This window comes from Callospermophilus lateralis, chromosome 2 (genome assembly GCF_048772815.1).
Source record: "Callospermophilus lateralis isolate mCalLat2 chromosome 2, mCalLat2.hap1, whole genome shotgun sequence".
Taxonomy (NCBI): domain Eukaryota; kingdom Metazoa; phylum Chordata; class Mammalia; order Rodentia; family Sciuridae; genus Callospermophilus; species Callospermophilus lateralis.
Genome location: NC_135306.1, coordinates 181,650,896 through 181,667,168, shown reverse-complemented (window position 1 = coordinate 181,667,168; position 16,273 = coordinate 181,650,896). Strand labels below are relative to the sequence as shown.

Here is a 16,273-nt window from a genome sequence, read left to right as displayed (position 1 = left end):
GAGCTAACAAAAGCAAGAGATCTAAGTATGATTGCAAAAGTCAGAATGTTTGCTATTTTCTTAGTGTCCCCGAAGGTTGCTTTAAGACTATGAATTTTTAAAAATAACACAGTGTCCTCAAGATATAGGTACTTTCATTTTTAAGGGTAAGCATCTGAAGATATATGATGTTCAAATTGTCTGGTGTCATTTTTCAAGTTATATATATAGTCAAAAGAAATCAAGGCGGGCATGGTGCTGCATTGCCTGTAACCCCAGCAGCTCAGGAGGCTGAGGCAGGAGGATAGAGAATTCAAAGACAGCCTCAGTAATAGTGAGGTACTTAGCAACTCAGTGAGACCCTGCTCTAAATTAAATACAAAATAGGGCTGGGGATGCAGCTTAGTGCGAGTTCAATCTCCAGTATCTCCCCCAAAAAAGAAAAAGAAATCAAATACCATTTCTTCTATTCTTAGAGATTATTTTATTGTAAAAATGTAAGCAATTACAAATCAGCTTGTTGCAAAATCAACGCTATATCAGCATAAACACAATCCAAGTGAAAACTGGAATCTGGTCAATTACAGGCATCACACATCAAGCTGCAATGGCACCACTATTCTCTGAAGACACTGATGCAGTAAGAGTAGTTTTCCTATGAGAACCTTAGAAAAATAAAAATTTGAGTGGATCATCTTTATATTTTCTTTTTATATAATTATAGCCCCGTTTTTATTAATAGGCCATAGGTGATATGTAAACATACTTATTTCACCAAGATTTTTCTTATCAAATAAAATCATATTTCTACCTAGAAATTTTCTTCTAGTCATTTTAAATGAATAATCCAACCAACTGTCGAATGCAAATACATGTTTCTTTTACGTGATTATTAAGCCTTAACTTTATTCTCTCCTAAGGAAGCAGCATTAAAAGTCACTGTTACATTATTTGCTATAGAAACCTGGATTTTCATTTTAAAGACATTAACTTTCATTCACACATTAGCACAGGAGAATCTTCACCCAGCGATGAGTGGGTTGCAGACGTGAACATCATGCTTCACTTCACAGATGCAGAGTTCCTTGCAGAAGGAGGAGGCCCTAAGTCTCACAGGTTAGCTTTCTCCCTTGCAGCCAAGTGAGACCCGGCCTGCACAAAGGTGTGGATCGCGTTCTGCTTTAAAAGAACAAGTGCATCAGGTTAATTAACACACAGGCAGCTACTGGTATCTTCTTTCACTTGTACCCGAATGAAAATAGTACTCCAGAATTCATTCATTTTAAACTTCCATTGTCTAGAGCTAAAAATGAAGAGTATGGTTTTGCAGGTAACTGCTTTATTTCTCAATTGAATTTCTGAAAAGCTGCTTGAGAAATCTATTAGTTGCAAGAAACAGGCCCTGGAGGGAATAATGTTCAGTGGAAACCAAGCTGTGTCAAACTAACCCATGCTCACATCCCATGAGAGCCGGGCTGCTCGCGCTCACCTTAGGCTTCTCAGTGTTGTATTTGTCCAAAAGAGCCTGGATGCGGGCCCCGTAGTCAGGGTGGACGTCACTGAAGTTCTTGACCTGAAACCAAATGAAAATAAGTGGAAGCAGCACCTACACCCTTACTATGCCCCCTGGTGTCTCTGTTTCCCAGTGTATTTTTAGTAGAGGAGGAAGAACATTCCAGCAGGAAGCAGCACCACAACTCAGGTCTGGGAGTGGGACTTGAGGGTCCAGGAACAACTCCGCCGTATACTGACTAAGCAATCTGTGTCAGTCACTTAACGTACCTGAGCTTCAGTGTCCCCCTCCCAAAATGCACAAAATAATTTCACCTATGTAACATCATAAAAATCAAGTATTTGGTCTTTGTCCTATGATCCTGGCACAGAGCTCCTGAAACCCTTGGAACTGTCTTCTGTGTGAGACTGAGATGACTCGTGGGGGGTCCTAGAGAGCTTCAGGATGGAGCTAGTGCCAGAAAGACCAAGTGTGTGATCAGAAGATCGCACCCCGTCCCTGAGCCTCCAGGAGGGGAGAGGAGCTAGGGATTGTGTTCAGTCTCCCGGGGCCAGCAGTTTCATCCCCTGAGCCTATGTAATGAACCTCCATAAAACCCTAAATGACAGGGGTCAGGAGCTTCCGGATGGGGGGACACAGTGAGGTGTAGGAAGGTAGCACCCCCAGAGAGGCCAGGGAGCTCCAGGCCCTGCCCACACACCCTGCCCACTGCATCACCTCCACTTGGCTGTTCCTGAGTTGTAGCCTTTGTACAAATAGGTAAGTAAAGTAAAGCTCTTTCCTGAGTTCTGTGAGTCATTCTAGCAAATTACCAAACCCAAAGAAGAACCATGAGAACCCCTGGATCTGCAGTCAGAATATGCAGAAGGCGGGTAGTGGGACACTGCACTGGGCAGTCTTATGGGGCCGACCCTCTTAAGCTGTGGGTTCTGACATTTACTCAGATACTGACAGGTGCTATTAGAATTGAACTGAGTTGTGGGACACCCAGTTACTGTCAGAGAAGTAGAAAGCTGCTTATCGTTGGGAGAAAAAACACACAGAACCAACCGCACAGAATATTATAAGAAGAACACACAAGAGATGAGTGGCATTTGCTACATGTAGAGAGCTGAACTCAAAGTTCTCAACAAGTTATTAGCAACTTGTGTGAAGCACTGCCTGAGTTCACAGTGAAGTGTACGGAGACACTGGCATCCACCAGGCAAGCCCACATACTTTGGGCAGGAATTCCTGACTGCAGGCTAAGCCCAGAATGTGGAAGGAGAAGGGGGGACATCAGGACATGTGACAAAAGACTGCAAAGGATGCAAGCCCAGTTCTGCTACTTATAAGTTATCTTATCCACTCTCACCAGAAAAATGAGATAAAACCTGCTCTTCCAGGTTCCAGAGCAACCATCTGGTTCTCTGCAGGTTCCTGAACCCAAGCCTTCAACATCCCACACAGCTGCCCTACGAACAGAAAAGCAGCAGCACAAGGAAATGGTAGGACTCCTAGATTTACAAAATGCTTGTCCCTGTGACAGGCCAGGAAACCAGAAGTAAGAGAGCTTCACAGAGCTCCGTGAGCAGCCAGCAGAAAGACACTCTCCCCAAGTCTAGAGGTCAGCCTTCCTTCAGGAAGTCTCCCAGTTCTCACCCCAGAAAACAGGCAAGTGTCTAGTTTACATCTGAAGGAGGGTCAAGGTGTCATGACATCAAGCCTTTAGGCAGGTGTCAAACCACAAATATGTAAGCTGTATTTCTTATCATCCAAATCCTAAGGAAATGGTAGCAGGAGTCATACTCTGACATCAGACATTGACTTGTATTTACTACCCTGCACAGAAGTTGGTAGCAGTTAAATTAAATAGCACAGGAAAGAATTCATCCTGAACTCAACTAAAATTATTACACACTGGAAAAAAGGTTAAGGATCAGCAGATATGTCATACCAGATAAAATGAGACTAGAAAATAATCAAAGATTCATTGAGGATTATTACTTTAAAAAATAAATATTATTACTTAGGCTCAAGTTAAGTAGGAGAGACATTCTCTTTCAGTATATTAGACAAAGGGAAATGAGGGGAAGGTGGGGGGGGCAGCAAAAGGAAAGTCAGTGGAATGAATCTGACATAATTTCCCTATGTACATATATGAATACACCACAGTGAATACCGCCATTGTGTACATCCACAAGAATAGGGTCCTAATTATAATGAGATATATTCCAGGGTTTTATATTATATCAAATGCATTCTACTTCATGTATAAACTAATAAACAATTAAAAAAAGAAAAAACGATACTTCTTTTAAAAGTTCTCCCACATCGCTGCACTACCTCCATCAGCCAGAAGATGTCACCCTTCAGCTTACAAAGATTGACTCACCGCTTTCCTCTGGATGAAGAGTTGTGCGTCCTTGAGATGGCCAGCAATGTTTTCACACAGGCGTTTCCTCTCCTCTTCATTCAGCACTTTTGTATAGAATGTCCTCACCTGCTCAGCAAAAAGAAGACACAAAGAATCAAACAACCAATTTATCTCACACACAAACACACACACAAAAAAAACACACCCAAAATGCTACTTTTGAAACATACCATTTTTAAAATTTAAGGATGATATAAAATAACTGGAACTGCCATTTGTGTTTTAAGCAAGACAGGAGGAACTCATTTCCTAATAGCTCATGAGTGTTTTTTAATAATGTTCTTCATAGTCAATGCTTATGAACATTTTATAAATACAAGGCCTACAAATACACCACATTTTAATATCAATAAGTCAAAAATGTGCAAGTTGTCTCTGAATGTAAATGTAACATAATACAATCTTTGTTCAATTTTCCCAGAACCATGAGAAGAAAAAACTAATTCATTTAAATAGTATATCAGTGCTGACATTGGCAAGACAGTTATTGATAGTGATATTTTGCTTAAACTGCTGAATTTACTACTATAGCAAATGCTGATAGATTAAAATCTATGAATTCTAGTAATCTCTGCTTGATCCTGAAATCAACATTTCTAGGTTATAGCTATGATTTTATGCTAACATTTCATTCATTCATTCATTCAATAAGTATCTGTTAAGTATGATTATTGTGACAGACTCAGCTCTGCACAATATTTTGTTAATGTTTATAAAATTCAATAATATCCAATTATGCAGTTATAAAATTCATAAAATCTTGAGATATATATCATTTTTCAAAGTAATCAAATATTTACATATACTCTTAAATTTGAGGAAAGTATGGGGCCGGGGTTATAGCTCAGGGATAGAGCATCTGCCTAGTATGTGCAAAGCCTGGCTTCAATCCTCAATACAAAAAAAAAAAAATTTTTTTTGAGGAAAATATAAATCTAATAACAAAGTTTAAAAAAATCAGTCTTCAACAAAATCTAATTAAAGTACTGCACCCTGGGAATTTCCTCAGACATAGTTCCAATTAACTAATTTTTTCTTTAACTACATCTAACATTTTTTTAAAAACATCCACTGGGATTCAATATCTGTTGAATTTTTATTTTGAAGATTATTTGTTTCTAGAAATTTCTATTTGGTTCTTTTTCAAATCTACCTGGCATTCTTTGATTTTTCTTACATTCTAATTTTCTCTTATAGATTAATCCTTGTGTCTCCTTAAATATGTGTACATGCTTATTTTAAAAGCACTTTCAGATTATCAGGTGTATGATTCTTCCATCAGCAATTTCTCGGGCCCCTGGATTTCTCTGTATGTACTGTGGTTTTCCCGTGACTCATATTCAACAGGAATCATCTTCTACGTAAGTACCAAACGTGTCCCATCTGTGAAGATGACTTCATGTGGTGATTTTCTCATCCTCTCTGCGAAGCCCAAAAGGGCTCACGGATTTACTTGTTTCTCAGTACACAGCTTCCATGTGGTTCTAGATGGGACCAGATGTAGATACCTCACTTGAGAACAGGAGAGGGCAAGAACTCCCAATTTCTCAGGATTGAAGACATTGATTCCACTTACAACTCACATGCTTCCAAGCTGCATCTTCAGTTTGAATGGTGGGGTGCTCTTTCCTGGTCTTTACCAGTTCTAGCTCCTACGACACGTGAAGCCTGAAGCCTTACTTCTAACCTTTGGTTGGTTGGTTTGTTTGTTTTTATGTAGTGCTGGGTATCAAACCCAGGCATGCTAGGTGCCCCACCACTGAGCCATAACCCCAGTCCTCACTCCTAACCCTTTGGAGGCATAAAATCTTCATAAGGGGCAAATCAGGTCTAGTTTCCTCCACGAGACTTCAATGATCACTCACTAATTCCATTTTCATTTCTGGGCCTTAAAGATAGTGTACAGGTAATATGTCTTAATTATAATAATTAGCTGAGCTGCATTATTCTTTTAAAAAAATTTGACCTAGCATTTCTGTGTGAGAAGAAAAATAAAACTCTCCTGTGTCACCTCTATCTACCATCTTGGACTAAGAAAGGAATTAGTTACTACATTTTCAGTGGTGCACTACAGCCAGCTTGTCATAAAAGTACATTATCATGATTTCAGGAATTCTTTAAATAAGTTATTAAATATGCTTTTGTAAAATTTAAATTCTATCAGTTTAAAACTGAAATAATAGTAAAGATGAAAGAAATACTCAAAACACATCACTTTATAATTAAGATATATTACCTGTGGTTTTAAGATTGCTTATATCTGTACTATCTCTCTGGTGGAAACAGTATGTAACAGTGATATTAAGCATCACTTCCCAAAGGATATCATTTGGACAGCTTAAAATCTGCCTTTCTGGAGTTGTAGCTCAGTAGAGCGATACCTCCCATGTGTAAGGCACTGGGTTCGATCCTCAGTACCACATAAAAATGAGTAAATAAAAATAATGATATTGTGTTCATCTACAGCTAAAAATTAAAAAAAAAAAAAAAAACATCTGCCTTGGGGAATAGCCCCACCCTGAAAATTGATGAACATTACAAACCACAACTTTCTACCCCAGGCAGTCAAGAGTTAAGTATTTGTCAACACATGACTAAATAAAACCCCCACAAAATATTTATTCTTCTAGAGATTTGATCAATCTCCAGTTTTAAGAAGCAAATAAAAAAGTACCCACATGTGTGTACAAAGATAAACAGCACACCTATTTCACATGTGGCCTAACTAGACTACATCACAAATAGCATGAACAGGAAATCTCTTCACCCAACCCTAGCTTCTGTCTTCACTACTGTTCAAATAAAGGCAGTTAACTTTGAAGAAGTTCAACTGGAGGACTCTCCTGTGCTGACTTGCATGTTCTCAAGTCTGGCTAACAACCACTACCCTACAACTCAGGTGCTCACTGCAGAGAGGCATGGACTGTTCTATCATCAATAAATAAAGGATTTGAAACCACTCCATCAGCTCTACATGTTAACCATTGACCCTTAGTGGCAGGACCAAATTCCTTTTTTTATTTAAAAAAAAAAAAAGTGTCATAGTTACCAGTCAATGCAAAGTAAGAGGATTTTTTTCTTTAATAACCTTTTTAATTTAAGTGGAACATACGTGGCAGTAAAGAGCATCAATCATAAGTGTAAAGTTCAATGTTTCAGTGAACACAATTGTGCAGCGACCAACCAAAATGAAGATGAAATAATACCCACATCTCAGAAATCCCCTTTCTCCTACCTAAAGGCAATTCATTTTTACTTCTAATAGTATAAATGTGTTCAGAATTTGTTTTTTGAAATGTAATCATCCAGCCTATATTCTTTTATCTGGTCTTTTTGCTCAAAGTCATGTTTGTACAAATTCAACTGTATTATTGGTTTATTGCAATAGTTTATAAATTTCCATTACTATACATTGTGAGAATATACTGTTGTTTACTTTTTCATTCTTTCATTAAATGAACATTTGAATAGCATGAACAGTCTTATAAATGTCTTCAAATGATCATATATATAGCTTTCTATTGGGTATCAACTGAAGAGTGGGTCTGCTGGGTCAAAAGGTAAGCATATGTTCAGCTTCAACAGATATTATCAAACAACCTTCCAAAACAGCTGAACTAGGCTAAACTCACGTCAGAGTTATTCTTGTTCTCACAACACTTGATAGGGCAATCTTTTTAATTCTAGCTATTTTGGTACAAGTGTAGCAGTGTTTCTTAGTTGGCATTTTAGTGATGATTACTGAAGTAAATCACCTTTTTTCAACCATTTGGATATCTACCTGGTGATGTGCCTATTGGACTGCTCATTTTTCTATCCAGTGGTCTTTTTCAGATTGCTCTGTAGGAGTTCCTCATATATTCTGTATATAACTCATTTGTTAGATGAATTGCAAATATATTTTCCCCATTCTGTAATTTTTCTTTTCAATTTGTAACTGATGTCTCATAGAGCTGGGGATATGGCTCACTGGTAGAGTGCTTGCCTAGCATGCATGAGCCCCTGGGTTCAATCCCCAGGACTGTGTGTGTGTGTGTGTGTGTGTGTGTGTGTGTGTATGTAGTCTCATGATAAAGAGTTTTCTCTCCTCATGAGCTAGTCTTATTATCTACTGCCCTGCCTTCCAATTCACTAATCTTCTCTTCAGCTGTGTTAATCTCCTTTTAAATTCATCTACTATGTTATTATTTTAAGTTGTTGCAATTTCTAGTTCAGAATGTCTATTTAATTTTTTATAGATTAAAGTTATAATATTCCCCTTATTGTCATCTATTTTCTTGAAAACATTAAACATGGTTATTCTAAAACCTGCATCTTACAATTCCATTATCTGCATCTCCAGTATGTTTGTTTGTACTTCAGTTTTTGTTTTTTTTTCTTCATATCATCTTGATTTTTCAGTCATAAAGTTTTATATGTTAGGTGTACCTTATTATTACTGAATTGACATTTATACGTGAAAAGATCTAGATATAATCTGAGGTTATCTTATCTGGTTCTCTTATCTGAAGATTTATGTCTGCTTTGGGGAAGCATTAGAATGGAGAAGATCACCTGTGATATTACAGCATGTACATTTGGTTTAGGGCCATGGTTCCTGGCTCAGAACTTCCTCCCCAAAGTAGGCCATAGAAAATAGTATTTTTCTTCCCTGAGCAGGTCATATTTTCCCGTCTCTCTGTGTTGGAGTTGCCATAAAGAAATTCTCTATTCTTGTCTGACAGTAGATCATAACACACTCCTCATTCCAGAAAGTCCCATAAACAGAAAGGAGAATTTCTGCACAGAGGCCAAGCAGAAACTGAACAGATCTTGCTGGGTTTCCCTACTCAGTCTAGTAGCAGTAGCATTAGATATGCAATAAAATAAAATAAAATAAACAGGGTTCCCAGGCCTTCCAGATAGCTGAACATGAGGTTCTTCTTGGAGGGTGTACTGTCAGAGAGGGCATAGAAGCACTGTGCCCTTCTCCCATACCCTGCCCTATGCAGCTCTTCATCTGTACATTCTGTAATATCCTTAATAATAGAGCTGTAAACATATTTCCCCAAGTCCTGTGAACCACTCAAGCAAAGTAACTGAACCAAACCTGAGGAGAAGGTAGTGGGAACCCTAATTTATATCTCTATAGTGAGAAGCACAGGCAAAAAAAATACCTTGAGGCTTGAGATGAGCATTAGGGATGAGGGAGAGCAGTCTCAGGGACAGAGCCTCAACCTGTGGGATCTGACACTCTCTCTAGGTAACGTGAGAAATGAATTAGATCAGGAGACACTCAGTGTTATGTATGGCTTGGTTATGAAGTCCCCCCCACCCCCGCACAAGGAAATTCATATGTTGAAGGCTTGTTCCCCAATGCAGCAACATTCAGAGGTGGGATTTGGAATAGTGATTGGCCTCTCACCTCATCAAGGATTAATCTACTGATGGATTAATAATATGATGGCATTATGGAGTTGGTAGATATTTTAGAAGTCAGGGCCTAGTTGGAGGAAGTTGATCATTTAGTAGTGTCCTGCTTTGTTTTGTTTTCCTCTTCTTCCTCTTCCTCCCCTTCCCCCATCCCTCCCCTCCCCCTCTCCCTCCCCCTCTCCCTCCCCCTTTCCCTCTCCTTCCTGGCCTCCAGGAGCTGAGCAGCTCTTCTCTGCCATGTCATTCTATACCTCAGGACCAAAGCAATGAAGCTGCTGACCATGGACCGAAATCTTTGAAACCGTGAGCTAAAATAAATCTTTTCTCCTCTAAGTCGTTTTTCTCAGGGTATTTTTCACAGCATTGAAAATCTGACTAACACACCCAGCTAGTGTCCACTATAGACTGGTGGCAAGAAATCCCCACGCCTTTCATGGTCACAGAAGTCTATGTCGATTGTGGTGGCGTTCCAACATGTCCTGTCTGAGACTGAGCTGATGCACAGCTGCGTTTCAGCTCTTGGGAGAACAAGTTTATTTCAGGTTTGCCCTTCTTCCTAGGCATGGCCTTTCAGGGTTCCAGCTGGAGCCTGGGGTTGTAACCAGAGGTTCTCCTTCTCAGCAGACCCTGGGATGCAGGCCCATGAAACTGCTATGAACTCCAACGGCATTCTGACCCATGCGAGCAAGACATTAATAAATGCTTTATGAGGAGAGGACAAGAAACTTCAGGCTTGCCTGGCACCTTCTTTTTCCTGCACTTCCTTCTCTCTGACATCTTAATCCCTTAAATCCTTGCTCCATTAGCTCTCCAAAACTTCAAACCACATGCTTTCCCTAGCATTCCAATGTTCTCCATAAGTGGATAGGTCTGCCAGAACCAGAGTAGGAGTCCACGTGAATCATTTTTAACAGAATAAATCTGAACCTTCTTTATTTCCCACATGACATATCATTATATAATCATGTTATAAATCTATAACAACAGTAGCAGGACTGCTTAGAAATGTGCATACTATATGGTCATAAGAAGATCTCTCAATATACCAAGGATCACATGGTAAATTTTAAGGTGCAAACAGTAGCCTCATTATTAATTTGTTCAAGAGTTGTATGATGCATATTGTACCTATATTGACCCGGCACAGGCAAATTTCTTTGCAAGACAGGGAGTATGCAGCAATATACTTAGTAACACTGCATCACTAAAAATATAAAAGTTTTATAGGAGCTATTTTAAATTAAACATGGTTTATATCTTAAAATAATGTTTCCACATACACACACACATACACACACACACACACACACACACACACTCACACACATGCAAATGTCTTTCAAATATATCCTCCCAGTGAATTAATTCGTATATTTAAGTATATCTTACTTGGAATCCACATTCTCATATTGAGAAACTAGAAATAGGTTCCAACCCAATTTAAATACTAAGTTTAACATAAATGACTTGTATAGAACTCTAGAACAACTACATTTTTTAACTTTATTCTTGTGAGTGTGGTGTAAATTGCACTGAATACATGACTGGCATGGAGCTGCCCATGCATGAGCCCCTCACAGCAGCTACTGAAAGTCCCCTTAGGGTAGCCATAGGTGATTGGAAACAGGATGAGCACCTGACCTGCGGCAGTCAACTACAGGCTGACCAGAGACCAATGACACAGAAGCCAGGGTGAAAAGATTAGCTGAGTCCATCTGATTCTCTCTCTCTAGAATCTGATACAAAAGTATTAAGAGGAGTAGAAGGTGCTCCCCCACACTCACACACACACATACACACACACAAAGGGCAAAGAAAAGAATAAAAAAAGATAATAGCTACATGTAACATTTGAAAGGCTCTGAGAAGGGCCTGGCAGTGGGAAGGGGTTATTTAACAGATTATGGATCTGAAACTCACAACATTAAGAAACAGAGCTTTTGTGACAATATTGAGGATCACACCATTGCAAACCTTGGAGTTGTGGCACACTGCCTTCCTATGCTCACCAATAGTCACAGGAAGAACAACAACATACCTCTCACTTGATTGCTATGTAGACTTGTTGCTTCTAGTAACATCATTTCTTAAAAACTAATTTGAAGAATATGCAATAGTTGGTTTAAACTGGCTTCAAGCAGTATAAAAAGATATTGGTCAGGATTATCACCCAAAATAGAAATGATAAATGGTAGAAATATTCATATTTTAAAACAACAATTAAGTCAATCGAAGGAACAGGAAAAACATCTAAGTAGATTTGATGGTGCTTAAGCTGTACTTGCTCATTTCTTAGATTTCTGTGAAAACACATTTCCCCAGCAGCCCCGGCTATATCCCTTCAATAAGACTTAGGGGAACTGAGATGAATCTCCATAGCTTGAATGGAAAGAGCACAGTAATACAACTATTCAACCCCTTCCAATAAGGATCATAGTTTCCTATTAGAGATAAGTCTTCTCTGAATTCAATTTAAGATGTTAGACACTTTAAGAGAGGGGGGAAATAGGCAGACATCAACAGGGAGAACTGGGGCTGGGGATGTGGCTCAAGTGGTAGCACGCTCGCCTGGCATGTGTGCGGCCCGGGTTCGATCCTCAGGACCACATACCAACAAAGATGTTGTGTCCGCCGAGAACTAAAAAATAAATATTAAAAAAAAAAAACAAAAAAAAAACAGGGAGAACTGTGAGCAAGTGACCCTCACAACAGACAAGGAACCATTACCTGAGTGACATTGTCCTCATTGGCACTATTGAAGCGCTTCACATCTGCAGAGGCCTGTGAGCCATGCTCCAGGGCTGAGGGCTGCTGTTCCGGAGCACTAAAGCTGTTGGGATAGTAATTTGGAGCACCACCTTTAAAGGAAAACGAGACTCATTAGCAATATGAAGACTGAAACCAGCAGGCAAGCAATTAATATTCAAGGAAAAAATTCAAGTGGTAATCAAATACACATATACACACACGTGCAATTTTTCACTTCTCAGACTTGGCTACAGGCAGTGCTAAGAGTCTTAGGGAAGGCTTCATCTTCTCAGTGCTCACATGGGCTGCCTCAGCCTGAGTGAACAGAGATCTCCAAGTCCATTTCAACCCCCAACAGTTCTCAGCTATGCAGTCTCCTGATGCTCACCCGCACAAGCATAAGTTTTCAAAGATTTGATGTGGTCACTACTGAGACTAAACTCATAACACATTTCAAATCGAAGAGTTTTATTTGGACTTGGGTTCCACTTGAACACTGAATCGCAGAACTCTTAGGAATAACTTGAAAGTTCTAGCCTTGTTCCTTCCATCCACAGACCAGTTATGGAACTCTGAGATGCTAAGGGACTGTGCAGGTCACCCAGGAATGAGTCAGCAGGAGATGTGGGCGAGAGCTCTGGGCTTCTCATCCCTTCCAGCACAGCCTATTTATTATATCTGGCCATTCCCGAACTCTATTCCACTGCTCCTTAAATGTTTTTAAAATTCTCACATTATCTCTCTTTTACTATGATGTCTTTGATTCTAGCTTTACTTTCACATTCCTCCATAGACTAGTAAAAAAGATATTTTTTAAAATTTTATATTTGTAGTGTGTCAGCATTCATTTATCTGGACTTTATAGAAAGAAATAGTGATAGATATAATCACAATATTTTCTATGACACAGGCTTTTTTTTCCCATTCTGGCATACTTGGTTTCCAAATGACACTCTGCCTCAGCTGAGACCTGTGGAAGCTGACTTAATTGGGCCCACACTGCCTAAATAGAAACTTCAGTGGTTTGCGCAAACCAGCCTGTGGTTGGAATTTTACCTAGCTCACTGCCAGAGCACATTATCCACAGTGGATAATTAAGAGATGCCTATGTATGATACCAATCAGGGCACCAAATATCAACAGAGAGAATAAGCAAGTCACCTCCACGGCAGAGAAGGAACCATTACCTAAGTGACACATATCACTATTATGAAGCTCAATTACTAGCTCAAGAAATTTGTCAGCTATGTCTCCAAGGAAAGCAAAATGCTCCAACAATCAGCTACCAGTGTTTTCTGCACTAAGAATTTGATCTTTAACATGATCTTTTAGTAATTTCAAAATTCCATTTCAAAGTGGGAGTTGTCTTTAAAGCACTGACTGTTGGGAACAATTAAACTCTTTCATGGAGCTTTTCAAGCACAGCCCACATGCTCTACTTCTAGAATCAGGCAGCGTGTCAAATACAACCATACACAGTTTTTTCCTTAAGAATGCCACTGTAATGGTAAACAAAAATGGTAAACATGAAGCAGTTGTTTATGAGTAAAGTTCAAAAGATACATTGATCTCCGATTGACAGTTTCAACAAAAAAAAAGGACTGAAGAAAGTGAAAAACAACGAACAGAAGAATGAAAACACAGAAGACTACTTGCGGCAATGACACAATTCATGCCTCTGAGTAAATTAGGGAACAAAAATACTGCAGCCACCTACTAGAATTAGTTAGGAAGTGTGTAAACTTGTTCCATACGTGGAAAAGGATTAATAGCAATGGTAATGAGCAAAGCACAAAGTTACATATACAAAATAATCTAAAGTATAAAAAATATTAATAGAAAAGAACAGCAAGAAACACAGTAAAATGCCCGGTCGTGGCCTTGGGATTCTGGGACCATGAACAGATTTTCTTCTCTTCTTCTCTTCTGTATTTTCCAAATTTCCTTTAAGGCACATTTGTTTTTATCATAGAAAAATAAATTTTGTTTTTATATAGGCATCTATGACTATAAATATCGATCATCAGCAAAATTTCTGAAGAGATCAATAAAAGCAACCTGGTACTGAAACACATGTGTCCCAGGTAGGAATTATAACACTAATATCTATACTAAACTGTGGGACAGTGAAAGAAAAACACTAATCAGGCATTCTGCTTGGCTAACTAGAATAAGTAATTAACAATCAAAGACTGTACATAGCACCCAAAAAGGAATTAAAAGAAAAAAGTCATAAATTTGGTAAATGAGCTCCAAAAAACCAAAATGCAGTGGGTTGTCGTCTCGCCAGTTGATCTCACTCCTGTCTAAACAAGGAGTGGCCTAGAAGCACCCAGTGGTTTCCACAAACCAGCCTGTGGTCGGAATTCTACTAGCTCACTGCCGGATCCATTTACATGAATTCAACCACATTCCCTCGGCACAGGGAATCCCCTGACCTCTTCTGCCTTCCTTTCTCCCTCTCACTAGCCCATCCTATCCCTTCTAGACCCTAGATGAACCTGCTCCTCACGGCCTCAACAGAACCATAAAAAAAGGCAGAAGACATCATGTCTTGGTTTTGCATTGCCAAGGATCTAAGTCCTAGTGATTTGAGGAACCGTCCATTTTGTAACTCCCATATAAGCTTCACTCTAGTACAGCCAAATGGCAAGATCTTTCTCCCTGCCCTCAACTATCAGATGGCCAGCAAAGTAAAATCTGAGGCAGGAACTCTTGACAAAATACATCCAAGAGATACAAGGCGGGAGAGTCCTGGGGAAGTCTGAACCAATAGTGCTGGGTAAGAAATACTTGGTCATGGCAGCACCTGCGGAGACTGTCACAGCAAAGGAGGTCCTGTGGGGATGGTTTGAAAGCCACTGGTGTCCTGCCCTCTGTGCCCGCTGCCCTGGCAGGGGAGCCAAGGCCTACCCTGATTGTCATGCATGCACATGGGGCCATCACGCTGGTAGTTGGCCACTCGAGCACGGTAGGGGCAGTTCACAGGAATCTGAAGATAGTTGGGTCCCAGGCGGTGACGGTGAGTGTCAGGATAGGCAAAAAGGCGGCCCTAGGGTAACAAACGTGACAGAGATAGTTACTTGTGAAACAGGAAGTGGCTATAAATGTCATTGTAACATTCAATGTGAAAAGGACTCTGTTCATGGTCACCACAAAACTCTGCCTATCACCTCTCCAAAGAGCCAGGGTCTTCTCATTTATGAAGTGAGTTCTCCCTAACTGAACCACCATGTGACCTTCAGGCCACATGGCCACCCATAAACTTCATGTCTGTCCTAAAATAATGCCTCTTTTTCCTCCCAAATGAAAAGAAAGTATCCTGTCTTATATTATTTCCCATTTCTAAGGAAGTTTTAAGTTGTAAAATAAATTTGCTAGAATCTAACTAACCAGAATCCTGAATTAACTCCAAACCTTCTCATTCCCCAACTCCAGGGAAGAAATCAACTTGCTCTTAAAAAGCAGCACATTTCTACAAATCCAACTACATGGGAATTCTTCAGAGAAGCACCTTCCATATTGCATTCTGAATCATCTCAGATATGCTGGGAGTTCTGAAACCTTTTAGGTCTAAACAAAGTACTACACAAAGAAAATTGGTTCAAAATCGTCACTCTACAATGTCAAAGGTTACAAATCGAAGACTGATAAATGCTTTTTAACCAACGCAGATAAGCATTTTGACATTTCTTTCAGTTAAAACTTTATGATCAGTCTTAATATCCAATTTCAATATTGAATTATTCTCATTATTAAAAATTCTACTCTATGAGCAATTTTTCTTTCATTGACTTGATCACTGATCTTGAATCTTAATTAGTATTCTTAACCCTAATTTAACAAGACTAAATAAAAGCCAAGTTGAATATTCTATACCAAATCATCCCTACTGGCATTCGGTACCTAGTCCCACAGTTCTGTCCACAATGTGTTCTTGATTGAAAACTCCACTCCCATTGTCATCTTAGATAGTCTAAGATAATACTCAGATGGCTGGTCATGCAGCCATGACTAAAACCCAGCTATAGTTGAGAAGCTGGTTGCCTCTTTTGGCTCAAGAAGTTGTGCTCCAACTCTTATCAGCAGGGTACAAGATACAATCTAGCTATGAGCAACTCCTGAATATAGCCTCTATCACATGGGTTCTGGTTTTCCATCAACTTACCCCGTCTACGGGTGGAGATCCACAAAGGTTATGAAAT

General features: G+C 39.4%; 1 protein-coding gene across 2 annotated transcripts in view; it reads right to left on the bottom strand.

Annotated features, from left to right (window-relative positions):
* Nucleotides 1-439: 439 nt before the first annotated feature.
* The window catches only part of Cat (catalase), a 35,850-nt gene continuing 20,016 nt past the window's right edge, over nt 440-16,273 (bottom strand). Inside the window, exons 9-13 of one of the 2 annotated variants that reach the window (XM_076847040.1) lie at nt 14,982-15,120; nt 12,048-12,178; nt 3,867-3,974; nt 1,469-1,552; nt 440-1,158 (exon numbers count right to left, since the gene is read on the bottom strand). In XM_076847040.1, coding sequence (XP_076703155.1) covers nt 1,090-1,158; nt 1,469-1,552; nt 3,867-3,974; nt 12,048-12,178; nt 14,982-15,120 — 531 coding nt within the window. In that variant the 3' untranslated portion in view covers nt 440-1,089. The remainder of the gene's footprint in view (nt 1,159-1,468; nt 1,553-3,866; nt 3,975-12,047; nt 12,179-14,981; nt 15,121-16,273) is intronic. The other variant, XM_076847041.1, reaches the window with a different exon arrangement.